The 16,412-nt window shown below is 39.3% G+C and overlaps 1 protein-coding gene across 1 annotated transcript in view; it reads right to left on the bottom strand.

Annotated features, from left to right (window-relative positions):
- The window catches only part of irf8 (interferon regulatory factor 8), a 53,948-nt gene that overhangs the window by 27,989 nt on the left and 9,547 nt on the right, over nt 1-16,412 (bottom strand). The window contains exons 5-6 of the mRNA XM_088614313.1: nt 7,015-7,089; nt 6,319-6,490 (exon numbers count right to left, since the gene is read on the bottom strand). Coding sequence (XP_088470439.1) covers nt 6,319-6,490; nt 7,015-7,089 — 247 coding nt within the window. The remainder of the gene's footprint in view (nt 1-6,318; nt 6,491-7,014; nt 7,090-16,412) is intronic.

Raw genomic sequence — 16,412 nt, 5'->3', positions numbered from 1 at the left:
CAAATAAGCTTTCCATTGCACTTGTGTATACAGTATGACAAACTGAACTGAAACTTATCTGGTGTATGGTCTTAGTCATTCAGTTTATTTCTAGGATATCATCATCTTTATCTTTCCAGACTTCAACTATTTTACTACTGTTTAGCTTCAGACACAGCTTGGCAGTAAGATTTGAGGGAGGCCTTCACGATTGAGGAAAGTAGGAAAAGTGAGGCAAGTGGGAAAGTGAACCAGAAAACATGAGATCTGTGGTCTCTGGAATTTAGCCAAACTATATCAAACTATAGCAACTCAAGAATAATACATTTTCAGTCTTGAATCCAGCGAGAGCTTGTGCAATGAGGTTGTATAAAAATATTTTAAGCTGTTACTTTAAAGTTGTTACTTTATAAAATGTTGCATAATACATTCCAATAAAACAAAAAGGGGCCAAAACAAGTACAGAGGAAAGTTTCTACAGAGGCAGTGACTTTACTGGAAACAGAGCATTTCAGAGACATATCAGATCCTTTTCAGAAATCTGAGCTACTGCACTTACATTCTGTAAATTCCTAGACTAGGAATTCTTTGCATTCCTAGTCTGACCTATACTGTTCAAGTAGCATATTTGTTTCCGAAGAAAACAACATCCTTCTCACCACAGCCGAAACGTTGTGTTTTCTTTTTTCTCTTTTCAGCATGGAATAAACCTATTACTTGTTCCCCAATAATAACTATGGTCATCTACATAGTAAAAAATGCTATTATACCAAATATGCAGAAAACATCTGACTCAGATCTTTATCACAGCTTTATTTCCATAAGACCCATTAAAATACATTGTATTTTGGCAAAAGTCAAATTCAAACTTATTGGAACTGGTCCATTTTTGGTCAATGTATAAAGTAAAACATGATTTCTGTAAACTATTACTAATGAAATTATCCAATGTTATATTAGACAATCCAATACTTTGTGTAATCTGTTGGATCTTATTGAGATGCACCTGAATACATCTTGCAGTGTGTTAGTGAAGCAGAGTAAAGCAGTATTGCAGATTGCAAACCTTGTAATCACCCAAAAAAAAAAGATTAGTCTTATTGTCAAATTGCACAAAACTGCATAGGCACTTTTAAAAACATCCTGATGACTTTGAAAAGAATAGCTTTAATACAAAAATAGCCAGAGCCTTTGAACTGTCGTGGTCAATGTTTCTTTAGCCCCTCAAAGTAATTACATCCTTACTGCACACAATCAGTGACCTTTCTTTTAACTTTAAGGGGATACAGAATCATTTAGTTTCAGTTCCATTAAATCACAATATTTTAGACAACAAAAGTAGCTTGAGGCACGTGAGAAAGCAATTGATGGGCCTCATCACTTCAGAGTTCAAGCTAAAAAAGGCTCCATGTGGGAAAGGAACGTACGACAGGAGAACGGGTCGAAGCCGCACCATGAGAGGTGAGGTCACTGGGAGGTTTTGGAATCTGCTGTCAGCTCACTCCTGAAGTACAGCTGAGGCATGCTGTTCAGCCTTCACTGGCCCAAGTGATGACTGTGAACCAGTAAAAACACACGCAAAGCAACACCGAGTGTGAAAGGATTCAAAATGCAAACATGCACTTTGGTATTTAAACAGAGGAAGTGAAACTAGAGAGAAATGTACACTCTTGTGAAAAAATATGTTTTTTAAGCTGATGTATTGGTGATATCCTTGATACAGAAAACAACTAAGCTTCTCTAATTGATTGCTAGCTTAATTGATAATAATGACTAATTGAACATTTTATAATATATTCCTTTGAATTTTCCAAATGCCTGGTCATAAGACTGATTGTGAGAATTTGTTGGGTTTTCTCATTTGCACTAGAAGATGTAGCACATTTCTTATAAACACCCATACTCTCCCAATAATCAACATTTCATTCAGATGATGTTTCAACAAAAGCATGAAGTCGAGGTGCAAATGGTGAGAAATATCCTATGCCTCTTATAACAGCAACAAAGTCACAAAGTAAAGTAAAATGTGACATTAAATCAGGTAAATTAATATTTGTCATATTATACAGGGCTGATCAGAAAGGGTCTGCTGTGGAGGTCAAGGGGCTAGTAGCAGGTCCGTCCACTACCGGAAGCAACACAAGCTGCATGTCAAAGACACGGGCTCTTGAGTTCTGTCCATTCCTCTCATCGAGCCTGGACAAACACGTGAATCTGAGCCCTAGATGTCAGAGATGATCCCAGATCATCACACAAATGCTCAGTGACAGAACTGTCACATTCTCATCTTGAAGGAAAGACTTTCACATAGCTTAGAAAGCAAGTGCTGCTGTTCTGAAATGCCTTAAGTCTAAATGAGTCCACTCTTTGAACACCTGTGGCTGGGTCAATTTTTCTAAAAGGTTTTCACTTTCTCGTTACTTTCAAGAGAGCACCTTTAATACAGATGTGTACTTATGTCCATCACTTGTTTATACAAATAATGAAAAGGTCACACAAATAATGAAAGTGCAATTCTAAACAAAAAGGAGATTTAATCATTTTTTTCCAGTTAATAAAAGTATTTCCTATTTTATCAATTTTATTCCAGTTTAAGAGGTGGCTTCAAACACCAAATATTCTCCTGGTGGGAGCTGGATCGAAACCAGAGCTCAGGATTTTGACAGGTATATGCTGTGCACCTCTCTTGCTGAAATTATAAAATAATTTACACTTGTCCATTTTGGTTTCTCCTGTAAAACAGTGTATTTTAAGCCAGACATACAGCTCAGGCTTTTCCTCATTCAAACGGCAGGAGAAGTGCTTAGTAGATTACATCACAAACTGTCCAATAGAGAAGATTTCATCTCTGACACAAACTTAATGGGCTGTTGACAGCCACAAAGAAACAATTAAAAAACAGAGATTATCAGGCCTTCCTGACAGGCCGTGTTGCAAGTCAGTAACAGTAAAGCTGGCTCATGTGACCAGCCAGATTGCTGTATTGCAACTCCTGCATACCCCATCACCACTGCAGAGTTCCCCTATTGAAACACTCATTTCCACAGCCGCAGGAGTTAATCTGGGGGCTCTACCATATGATTATACTGAACCATCCAGTCACTCTAAATAACAAAGACACAGGAGTTCTGAGTTAGAGTCTTTAAACATTTCATAACAGTATTAAAAAATAAACATCTCCTTCTAAACAGGAAACTAGTTTTCATAGCAGCAAACTATGATACACTGCTTAATATAATAACCTATTATACACTTGATAGAGCATTCTACACTTATAAAAGCCTTTAAGAAGTGTCCTGTGACTGGGGACACCTGCAAGAGGGGCGACCCTTCAAGATGATGATTGACCATGGTCACAGCTACTTGGCCATTAAAAACCCCATTGACCTTTCTTGAGTGTACGGGTGTGAGCTCCAGGGTCCTGGCTGCAGTGTACTCCTGACTTGCACAGTCTAGCTTCCCTGAAGCACCCCCTAATCTATCAGACCTGCTGTGCAAAGGGGCAGCTGGTGCACACTGTATCTTCAACAGCTGCTGTGCATTAAGAGGTCCCTTTTTCAGATATAAAGCATGATGAAAATGAATCATTTTAAAATGATTTTAAAAAGTATTTAATTATAATAACTATTTCCTGAAATGCTGTTTGGTTTCAACACGTAAAGCACAGAAATTCAGATGTAACTTGAAAGGTACAGAGACAATAGAGGTTTTAAGAACATTTATAAACCAATGGCAATCTAAGAGACAGGATTTTCCTTTTCTCAGACCCTCTTGGCCGTTTACTTAACTTGCTACAATTATTCATACGAGCAACCAGAACATAGTAGAGTACAGAAGAGGACTACTATTCTACTCCATGCTGAAAAAAGTAGACGCCCGAAAAAGGCTTCACAGCTGAAATGCTGCGTTTCTTTCTTCTCTTTCCAGCAGGGAAGAGACCTTTACTTGTTCCTTTGCAGCCTGCGCATGCTGACGCAGCTCCCTGCTTGAACTACTATTCCACTCTAATCATTCTTCTCCTGACCTACTGTACACTGTATAGCGATGATTTAAATTTGCATATACTTTAGTTAGTAAACTAGTTAAATATGCATTTGCAACAAAAACAGAGGGAGTGGAAAACACAGAAATAGAGGCATTGTTGAAGGGTCTTTGATGGAGCTGCAGGAAAGTATAGAAGAGATCTGGCTTTTGGTGCAACTCCTTCTATATATAGTACACCTCAGGAAAAAGTGTACACACAAAGGTCATACAGAATGCATGGGTACTGAATTTTAATCCAGGAAATGTATAATCAAACTTTACAATGCACTACAAAGATCTCATTTAGAACATGGTTTTCAGTTTTGATCTCCACATCACAAAAATGATATTTTAGTCTCCTAGGTTTTTGTTAGTAGGTTTCAGAATTTGTTCAAAGGCAACAAGGAACAAGAATGACTCTTGTTTTCTGGAGATCACTGTATACAAACAGTTCAAAGTAACTAAATCTCTTCAGTCTAGAACAAAGGAGACTGAGACAATATTTGATCAAAGGATATAAAGTCCTGGGATGGGTATGAACAGCATTAAGCCAGGGGACTATTTTACATTCAATAGTAAATCAAGGACATGAGGACACAACCGGACTCTCAAAAGGCATTCATTACGGAGACCAGGAAATACTTCTTAACTCATGGAGTAGAGCATCTGGAACAGGGTTCCTAGCCAAGAGTTTTGGGGCCCAACTCTGTAAAACTGAAGTCTTTCAAAAATGCCTGGATTCATTATTTGATTCACATTGCTAAAAAACTCCCGAACAAGCTCAATGGACTGAAAGCCTACCAAAGGGAGGAGGCTATTCTTATAAAACAAGGGAACAGGAAAAAACGAATAATCTGACGCTCCGAGTCAGGCAGATGGAAATGGCTTCTGAATTTCTGCTTTACCTGTGCATCTGAAAAGGTCAACAGCCGAGATGTTTGTTTTTGAAGATGGGCTGCTGGGATATCACCTGAGTTATCAACGCAGAAGGAAGTGTGTTAAGAGACTGATCCCCTATAACATCATTGAAGTTTCTGGAAGATTAGGTGGATGCCAGATGAACAGTACAGGGGATGTATATAACATTATTAAGAAAACAACATTGGCTCATCTTAAAACAATTTGCCTTTCTTTTTAAGAATACCCTCAGCATTCTAAAATATCCCCCACTATGTCATCAGTTCTGCAAAATACCATTCCAATCAAACATTATTATGATGATCTTGAACAATACATTTTCTTTCTTTTAGTCAAATTCAGTTATGCATTGTCTAATCCAAGTCTTAGAATGATTTTCTATACTTTTCACATTGCTATCACAGTTACTGTTGATAAAAAAAACTTTTGTATAAAAGAAAATTTCCTGCCATCAGTTCTGGCAAAGCGAAAAAGAAGTGTTATTCACGCTTATTTATTTACTCATGCACACAACAGATTGCAGAGCTGTGTCAGATTGAGAGCTCCAAAGGAACAAATTGAAGACAATCGACAATAAAAAAGCTCAAGAAGAAGAAAAGACAATACCTGAAGACTCCAAACTGAAATGTCGTCTTTTCACTTTTGAGAGTGGAACATCTGCTTGTTCCTTTACTCAATACACTGTGTGTAGACAAGATATATATAATATACATGCATCTTCTAACTGCTTTAGCCAATACAGGGGCTTGGCAAACAACTGGCACAAGGACAGATAACACTGGATGGGACCAGAGACCAGTGCATGCAGAGGAAGCCAACACGAACACAGGGAGAACATACAAGCTCCACACAGACAGCACCCCAAGACTGGAATTGAACCCAGGGCAATGCTGACCACTGCACCACACTGCCACCCATATTTTATACACTGGTGTACAAATGTCTTGTACTGGTCTTTTCACTCAATGCTTTTTATTCTTTATGCAGAAAGCCATTATGATCTTCAAGTGAAATTTTAACCATTTTAAGATCACAGATACAGATCGATCCGTACTGTGTTGTAGCAAAAAGTAGCCTTTCATCCTTATGGGTGTGTAGAGATGAACTCATGATGTAATGACAAGGAATGCCCCACAATTAGTCAGTTTCTGGTATAAAGAATTAGATACCGCAGCACTTCATATTGGCTGCTCATGTACAGTGTGAATAATAGATGTGAAATGATGAGCTCAGTTTCTTTCTACCCAAACTAGGCTAGTATAGTGCTGGTTGTGTAAGGGCCCAGGGAGGTTCAGTTATGAACTTGGCACTCCTGAGATTCTTGAAGTGCTCCTTCTGTTGACTGCTTACCCAGCCAGGGAGACCAGAGGCCGTGAGGAGGGAGAGGAGGGTGCTTACCTCGGGGACGAGGGTCATCTGGAATTCTTGCAGCTGCTGCTGAAAGCCGAAGTTGGGCCCGACGAAGGAGCGGACAGCCTTCACCGCGGAGAGGCACTCCTCCCAGCTGTAGCTGGTCACAGTCATGAGGTAGGCCACCACCACAGTGGTGCTGCGGGACACTCCAGCCAGGCTGCCCCCAGAACACCAGAGGGGCCATCAGAATCACGCGGGAATCTTTTAAATGGCCTTTCAGACACTGATAAACAAGAAGGCCATGACATCACAGATGGGATGTTTTCTGCGCTGCTGGTAAATTCTGAACAATACCCAGGGTTTTTTTTGCCTTCCAAAGTTTGTGTGAAATTTTCAGCTGAGTTCAAAAAGTCTAACCGATAGAGACTCAAAGTGTAGTGAAATGCTGTGGTTCTCCACATGCTGCGTCTCCTTTCACATCCTCCACAACACATTTTAAGATTTTATGTTTTTCCTCTCATCTCTAGGAAGAAAAACGATAAGAGCAATGTCTCCTGGATTAAAAAGCGGCATAAGAAATGACAAAAAAAAATACTTTCCTGATCAGTGTAAAATAGCAGCTGCAGCATTTACTGTTTCAAGTATTTCCAAATCTGTGTGTCACGCGTGATCCTGAAAGATTTCGATGAACAGCCAGGCGTGATTACAGATATCTCACACCAGGACTGGCAAAATACATACCAGTGAACGAGACAGGAACCTCCACTCAGTCGGCACTCATGGATAAAGCTTATGCATTCCTTGAAATGCTGGATCCTGAAATAGAGGAAACAAAACATTATGACCTAAACTCCTGCTGAAGCTGAACGTGAACTGTAGTGAAAGTTATCCCACAGCAGTACAGCAGTGCAGCCTGTGCTTGGAACCAGTGTTTCAGGATACGAATGGAATGAAGTGCATTAAAAAAAAAAAAAGACTGCAAACTTTCTAAAAAGGTCTAAAAGCCACATTTCACATTAGGGTATCAATGGAAGAATAAATGTATTTCCTATTTTCCATCCATCCAATTTCTAATTGCTTCATCCACTTCAGAGTCAAGGTGGGTACACCTTGGAGGGGACAGCAGCCCAGGGCAGACAGACACACACACTCACACCAGGGCCAACTTTCCCTCAAGCAAATTCACCTACCAGCATGTTTTTGGACTGTGGGAGGAAACCCACACAAACCCAGAGGGAACATACGAACTCCACACAGACAGCTCCCCAGGCCCAGAACTGAAGCCAGGGCCCCAGCACTATGATGCAGCCATGCTGACCACTGCGACACCATGCCGCCTTATTCCTCTTCTATAGATCTTAAATGATTTGTATTTGCAAAGTACTAAATGTACTAAATATTTTTCTAGAAACTCATCTTCAAAACCGTTTTCCATACTTCATCTAAATATCTGGTTTAGAAACTAAAAAAAAAAAACTTAATTTTGCCTCAAAACCCTCATAGAATTACACAATAAGTCAGACTGCTTACACAATATCCCAGGGAAGTCAGGTTAATAAAACCTGAAATTTGCCAGGTGACAAAAAAACCCTCACGTCTCTCTTGGGAATCCTGCCAAAAATACCAGTACTTCCTGTTCAGAATTGAACAGAAGCAACTAAATATGAATTTTAATGACACATTTGGGAAGAGAACTTGACACCGCCGATGTCATCAGATTTTTTACTAAACTGACAGGTTAAAATCCCAAGTTAGTGAAACTGCAGTAATGCTCAGACTTTTTCTGCATCCCTGATCACCGGTGAGGTCATGCGAGTGTTTAACAGTGCTCAGTCCACTGTGTGTGGACCTCTTCCTTCAAGTGTGTTCATGGTGAGCCTGGGCTAATATTAACTGGAACTCCAATTAAGACGCGCAGGTGAATATTTTAACAGCTCTTTGTAAAACAACAGCTTTTTTAATGTGCCACATAGATGTAGCTTACTTGGCCAAAGTACAAACACACAACTGCATCACGTCCTTGTACTCAATCTATGCAACAGCCGAAAGAACACATCACATCACATCCGTCTCATTTTACCTGTCGCACAAGTACTTTACAAAAAAACTCAAATTAGATCTGTCTGCACCAAGGGGAAGGGAGCACATACTGTATAACCACACAATTCTCAATTCCATTCTTTGAAAGTGCTTGTTTCCCTTTTGTCATCATTGCTTCTGAACTTCAACTATATTACATTTATTGGGTGGTGTTGCAGAAGAAGATCTTCTACCAAACTGGAAAGAGCAAACCTAGGCTTACTTTCTCATTCAATAAATATCATGTGGCAGTTCTGTTGAAATCCTGCACTGCAATACATAGAAAGACATGGCATTTGACAACAGCTAACTTGTACTTTATTACAGTACATTAAACCCGTTCACGTTATGGGTAACATTTTTAAAATGGCCTTGGAATCTAAAATTAATTTAATTAATTAAATTATTCAGGGAAAAACATTTCAAAAGAACATTCCTGTGAGTAGAAATGGACAATCACACTTCGACTAAAAATAAGTTGTTTTTTTAAACATTGTGCTCTCAGTTTGAAGAATCCATTCCACCCTTCACCAATCATGATTTAAACTTACCATTGGGAAATCTTAGAAAAAAAAATTGCACAACAGAAGAAAAACATGGTTTTAAAAGTGTTGCTCTTAAAAAAAGTCATTATTGCTCAAGCACTTAACACCAGACTGCAGTTAAAATAGATTGGTGCATGTATGTTTTTTTGTTCTGGGATACAATTTTTTTAAAAGATGTCCTTTCAGCACTTTTCTCTTTCACAGCCAGAGATTTCCGGACTTCTTTTGTTACAGTGTGCAGAATTTCTAGATGCAGTCATTATTTGTGGTTTCTTAACGTGCTTAACTAAAATATCACTAAAACAAAAGTAATATTTACACTGAAAAACACAATGGATTAATTATTCGTTTAAATACACCCATCAAGGGCAGATCTCTTCACAGAACAGCTTGTAGATCAAACACATCACACTCTGCACGCACAGTAAAGGCAACACAACTGTACAAAAATATTAAAACTGTTCAATAATAGGTCAGATAAGAAGACTTATCAGGTAACTACTAGCATCAACACTGCAGCTTCAGAGTATTGGTTCTCAATTCTGGTGCTGAAGGACCGGACCTCAATCAATCGTTGTTAAATGACACATGTATCAATTTATGATGAACCGAAGAAGGTGGGAGTGGATATAGAGATTTTCCCTTCTGCTTCTCCCCAGAAGGTTGCACTAAAGCTCTTGCACCTGAACAACAAGAGGGCTCAGACACAGAAATTGCCATGGCTGGAGTGTTTCCAGCTATTCACACATTTTGTGGAGAATGTACGTGGTATTAAATTCCCCTGGAACAAGACTTCTCAGTTCATATCACCCAGACTGCACTGCTGTTAAGAGTTCTTAATTATTTAGCTGAAACCCAGACGTGACTGAATTTACTTTGTGTTGCTGTTCTCACATTCTCATGACTTGAAACAGTCCTGTTGTACCCTTTTGAACTTTTTTTTCATGAAACAGTTTTCTTTGCTGAAGCAGACTGTGCTGATAGTGACCATTTTAGCCTAGCTAAAAATAAGTGCATACACTCTTTGTTAGCCCTCATGTATTCTGTGGATGTTCATAAAAAACAAGTTACAAAAATGCCCCATCTAGTACAGGATGTCCTGTTTATACCAACTCTAATGCCCTCATACTTAAATATAAACTTGAATTTGTAAATGATCTATATGGGGTACTGTCATCACAAGCTAGAAATCAATATAGCAAATCCTGCAAAACTCCCAATAAACATGGTTTGCTTTTAATCTTGACTACAGACAATGACTTTTGTAATCTGTGTGAAATAAAGCTGATGTTACCAAGTCCATCTCAACTTTTATTGTAACTCACCCGTTTCACCTGTGTAAGATGGAACTGAGGTAACAATTCACTATAATCTTAAACAGGTTCTGGGACATGGCCATTACGTGACCACCAAGGCTTCGCTGAAGACATCTGAACTTCTGATTTACACGTGCTAAAGACAATATTGATATTATTTGAATGCCTCAAGTGCCAGGTTCCTACTAAAGTTAAGGGGTCCTTTTAATTAAGACCTCCCAATTAAGACCCAGAAAACACAGCTCATTTGACTTCTAATGTAGTTAATTGTTCCATTAAATCATTAGGGTTTGAAAAGAAACGAAAACTAGAAAAACAGCAGTTAGGATCAGGTTTGCCTTCCCCGTGCTTTTGAATGGAACTTTTGAAAAATAAAAGGTGCTTAAGCAGAAATACCGTTGATGTGACCTCTTCAAAACTCCCACCGAGAACGTTACTGAAGGTTTAAGAGCTATCTCAGCAACCTTGGTTCTGATACTCCAAGCAGCTCCCCCTAGTGACTGGGTGGAGTATTTGTAGATCATGTAAAAAAAAAAATCATCAAACTAACACTGCAAATCTTAACACTGTTTACACTTTAATTTGTGTGACACTGCAGCTGTAGCTGGACCTTCAACAGACCACGGACACCAGATCCTGTCAACCTGACTGGTCAAGGCTTGTCTGATTTGTGGAAACTCCAGTACCAATTTAGACATTTAGAAAGATCACCAATATAGAATCAAAAACTGAAAAATGGCTCAGCCTTTATCACTTGAATCAAAGACGGATTATGGCACAAATATAATTTCTTCTTTAAAAGATAAATGTCGATACTTTTGACAAAGAAAAGGGACAAGGTTTAAATATTAGACCACTTGCCAGAAACCCAGACAATTCAGAAAATACAAGAAAAAACAAAATGCTGCTTCAGAAAGAGGAGATTTCAGTTCTTCTAAAGGTCCTGTGGATTCTGATATGATATAAAAGAAGCAATAGAAAACTTGGACAGAAATAACATCAGCATCAGCATCAGAAAGACGTTATGGAAAAATGATTTCACTTCCACAGACAGAAAAAAGGGCATTATCTCTTTAGATAGAAGTTAATAGCTATTAAATTAGTTAATAGTTGGGAAACTAATCAAGATTTCAGGTGATAGCAAAATAGAATGGTTAGCAAATCACTGTAGAGGCAGTGAATGAAATTAAAAAAAGATTCAGATAAAATTCAAGACTGGGCAAAGGCAGACCAGGGCAACACCTGGCAGATGATGGTTGATAGAGACAAGTGCAGACTTCTAGAAGCTAAAACACAACAAAAACAATAAATACAAAAATTGAAAATGAATCTGAACAGCTTCTTCCCCATGGCTGTCCCCCTGTTTAGCCAGAACACAGACATTTGTGATGTACTGTAGTGTTTATGTAAATGGCCCTGGCATGTTCTTCGTGTGGAGTGTCCATGCAATACTGAATTGTTTCTATGTTTTTGCACCAAGATACCAGATCAAATTGCTTTTACATGTAACATACCAGGCAAATAAAGTGATTCAGATTTAAGGTTGCATGACAAATCTGCCGTTTGATCTTCAAAAACCCGAAGCATAACATTTTCTGGTTTCGAACACATACTGATCACATTGTTGGAAAAATTTGCCTCAGTGAGATGCTACAGGTTTTTATCCCCCCAATCCAGTAGAATTGGAAGTTGTGCTAATTCTGCCAAGTATTGTAATTCTGAGCTCAAACTCATACATTTTGGGATAAATGTTTCTCTGATCCAGACAGTATTTCTTACAGTGGTGTAGTTGGGTAGGAGTGCCTGAGTCTGCTTGTGCTGTCCAGTGTCTATGGCCAGATCATGGTCACTGATCCTGTACTTCATCCAAGTCTGCTTTAGCTTGCAGACTTTCAGCCTGGTCTTTTAGCTACAAAACTAACACAGCTTTACTCCAGTCAGCAGCTTTCACAGAGACCACCACTACATGAACGCAAAATCGTGCACTGAAGCATAAAGACATGACATCTTTTGCAAATGTAGTTCGAACGTCTCTTGTATAAAAAATAAAACATGTTATTCTCAACACAGAGTCCAGGAAGCCACAATATTCTGATTTAAAGAACTGAAAAAACAGCATCTAAGCCATGCAACCAAAGATCCAACAAGCTACTTTAGATGTAGTATGAACATTAACAGTGTTTAAATTTAAAAAATGAACAGGCTGTTTGACACTGCATATGCAGTACTTTACAACTCACACTTTAAAGTAAATACATTCTCTTGTACAGAGGTAATAGGCGGCGGATTTCAGTGCTGCTGGGACAAACGCCTCAAACACTCTCAAAAAGGGGAAGGAAGCCAGAGAAGGAGTCACTTTTGGCCGAGTTTTATCCAAGGGAACATACAGTAATGGGCCAAGAGTCAGCATCGGATTTTTTAAAGTACTGCACATTTACACAATCTAAATGTATTCACAATAGTTACTTAAAAACATACTTTGATGTATGAGAAAGGCTTACAAACACATAATGACTTATTGTTCAGGTAGAAATCTATTAGTTGCCCTTTTATATTCCTCTGCCCAGAAAATACTTGTACTGCTTATATCAATCCATTAGTTTGTGTGTCCTCAGACAGTAACTAAGACAAAAACAGCCATGGCAAATACACAGATTTCTTAACTGTTTCCAGCCAAAGAAAATCAAGAGCAAAATACAAAATAACATCTATACCACAAGTTCATGGTTTCAAACCATTAATCATTTCTTATTAAAAAATAAAGAAAGTTTCTTCAATGCATTTTAACATATTCTGGAAAGGGTATTGTGATCACACAGTGTAAACTGAACCAAAATAAATTTGGCCTGACAAAGCATAACATTATGTAAACAACTGAATAATATATTTCATCTTCTCAGCTGGACTACTCTTGCTTTCGACTTGTATTTTTAGCTGAAACAAACCACTTTAAATTACAAAGCTGGGGCAAAAAGGCATGGTATAGCAACTACTCCTGCTAAGAATAAACAGGTCTGACAGCAGTAAGAGTAAGTAAGAAGCTCAAAACCATACTGTTAATACTAAAGGGTTAAACTGACCAGTCTTTGCCTGGCCAAAAGGTGCTCAATGCTGAGAAGGACCTTAGACTGACAGTGCGTATAACTCTGTGAGAGTGGGGAGTGATGAAACCAGAAGGCAGACCGTTGTCTTTATTTTTAACCCCCCTCTGATTGTGACACCAGTTTTAAATAGTCAATGGAGCCTGATGCACTGCTGGTTGTTGAGCAGAGTTTCCTTCCTCTGCAGGCTGCAGCCTTTCAGATTGCAAAAGGGGGCAGAGAGAGAAGCAGGCTGTATCATCTCAAAGAGCAGCTTAGGTCATCTTGAGTTTCCTGCTCTGTTGTTTCTTTCATGTTGTTATTCATATAGGATTTGTTTGAAATTCCGTGTTGCTGGTTCATCACACCATCAACATTCAATTCATATAGTTAAAAAAATTACACTGAAGTCCAATTGACAGCTGTGGAGAATCAAGACCCGAGCCACTTTTCCCAGTACAAGGGAGGCTACCATCAATTTCCTGGCCAATTCCAAGTAAAGGTTCTAAACTAACTAAATCTGTCTTATTTTGCATCGATGTTTCTCGTTTCAGTCTCCAGGAATCTCAAAAATAGATGCCTGGTTAACAACTAAGACTGATATGCAGAACAACTATTCCAGCTTGTAAGGCTTCTGGAAATAAAAGTCCTTAAAGTCAGATGACTCTGAATGTCAGGAAGCAGGAGAGAGTGTATTGGTGGGGGAATAAATGTGAATAAATGTGATGGTATCTTTGTTGTCTGGTACATTTCCCCTGGAAGCAACATTGAGAAAGCCAGTCTCCCTAGTATACTTGGTTAGAGGTAAAGGGCAGTCTAAGTAAGAAAAGCAAGACAGAGCTTCACACAGCATGCATAAGAAAACATGAAAGATTAAGTAAAATAGAAATTACGGATTGCTTTGATAATCTAAAACAGTCACTTGTCAAATAATCAGTAGGTCAGAGAGATTCACAAAAAATCTATTAGATGCCAATGCAGATGATCCAAAACTTTTCGGATTGCAAATCAAAGACAAGGTCAACACTTTGCTGCCATGACAACTGGTTGCGTGGAATTTGGTTTGGTGAGCTCATGCAATTAAAGGCATACAATAAAAATATACATCATCAGCCAATGCATTCAAATACCACCCTAAACACACATCAGTCACAAAATAAATAACAGTGAGATAAATAGCAGTGAGGTCTGATGGAATACCAATGAGCTGTGCAAAAAATGTCAAAAGTAAAGTGCAGAGTTCATGCACCTGTTACAGAACCTAGTGGTCCTGGTCGTGACAGAGGGGAGGGAATCGGACAGAGGCTGGGGAGGGTGGGAAGAGTCAGCGAGAATCTGTACAGCTTTGTGTTTCAGACTAGAGAGCGAGAGTGAGGGGTCCACAAGGGGGAGGTGGTCTACAGTTTTGGAGGCGATATACAATACTGTCTCAAGCTATTTCCAGTCCTGGGTAGGAGTGTTGCTATACTCTACCACACAGAGAGGGAGAAGGTCAAAACACTCTCAACGACTGATCTGTAAAAGAGGGTCTTAGCTTCCCGTGACGCTCGGAATGTCCTTAACAGTCTGAGGACAGTGTGTGACAGAGACGTCCGTCAAAAAATGAATTACTTTATGAGTCTTTTAAAAACATTTTTATGAAAACGTTTGCCCTTGACTCTGCTCTGGGATTCAGCTGGCAGGGGGATCGAAGCGTTGATGCCGTCAGCCTGTGCCTTCACAGAGGACCACTAGAAGAGCCGCCTCGAAGCCGAGGGAGAGGAAGTGATACAGGGACACAACTGCTGCTCTGGGGGCTTGTGTGACATCACCTCACTTCCTAGTCATCAGGTTGGAGGAGCCCTGTCAGAGGTTATTTTTGCAGAAACATAAATCTTTTATTTACTATAGAATCAGTGAATTTCATAATAGAACAGGCAGTACCATTCAAGCCGATATAATTGGGGGTCCCGATCAGTGATGTGCATGTTATGCTAAAAAGAAAAAATGTTGTATGTTTAATGTTGCCTACAACTACCATGAGACACATTTGTAACGGCAGAATTGTCTTCACTTGACATGGATACTTTCAAACAATTATGTTGATTGCACAAGTTTAACTTTGGATTAATCACTAAACCATTTTTAGCATAGTGGTGAAGTCCAGTGATACACAAGTCAGGGGTTAGAAGTTCATGAGATCTAATGAACAAGTAACAAACCTCACTAAACAATGCCATTGTTGGTGTTCTTCCCTGATAATGAATCTTATGATGATCTTGGAAACAGAAGCATCTCACCTTTGGTAACAAACCAAGGCGAGTGTGTGACTTGCCTGTGGACTAGATGAGGGGGAACGCCCTCTGTCACACACTGGGAGGTGCTGTTCCGTGTCGTCATCTCTGTGTGATTACCGAACTCTGCGGGTACACGGCGGTTACTCATAGCTGGTCTGATGAAAACATCTTTGCAAACCAAGCTGCGACACCCACCTTCACTAAACTCGCACAAAAACTGACAAACTCTTCTGACAGCTTCAGGCTCTCTCCACTCAGCAAAGCTCAAGATTATCAAAGCCCCAGACCACAACACACTAAAAATCAGTGTACAGAAAAACCACTGCAGAGTTTACTTATGCAGAATTTAATTTCAGAAGAGCAATCAAATCAATTATAAGAACAGCAAACCTCTTGTCCGAAATCAATGCCAGTCATTCTCAAAGTACGGACTGTAAAATGCTAAAGTCCTGTTCTGTCCAGACACGCACATACATGCACTCACATCAGAGCCAATTTTCCCATAAGCTAACCAACATACAGTACCAGTATGTCTCTGGACTGTGGGAGGACACTGGAGCACCTGGAGGAAACCCACATGAACACAGGGTGAACAGACAAGCTCCAGACAGCACCCTAGGTCCTGAATGCAAGGTAGCAGTGCTAAGGTAGCCACTGTGCCGCACAAGGTCAGGGATAATTTTCCTAAACTAGATTTTCTTATGGCACAAATGTGCAACCAATACTAAACTCACCTGTATAATTAAAAATCAGTCCATCTACGCAATAGGTTTCTTTTTGTTTTCTGTGAAGAAAAACTACAATGTTTTGAATGACCCCATCTTGTAAAGAGCCTGGGTAGAT

The sequence above is a fragment of the Lepisosteus platostomus genome, chromosome 20 (assembly GCF_059453375.1).
Source record: "Lepisosteus platostomus isolate fLepPlt1 chromosome 20, fLepPlt1.hap1, whole genome shotgun sequence".
Classification (NCBI taxonomy): Eukaryota; Metazoa; Chordata; class Actinopteri; order Semionotiformes; family Lepisosteidae; genus Lepisosteus; species Lepisosteus platostomus.
The sequence above is the reverse complement of the archived record's forward strand: the minus strand, read 5'-3'. Positions and strand labels throughout refer to the sequence as shown.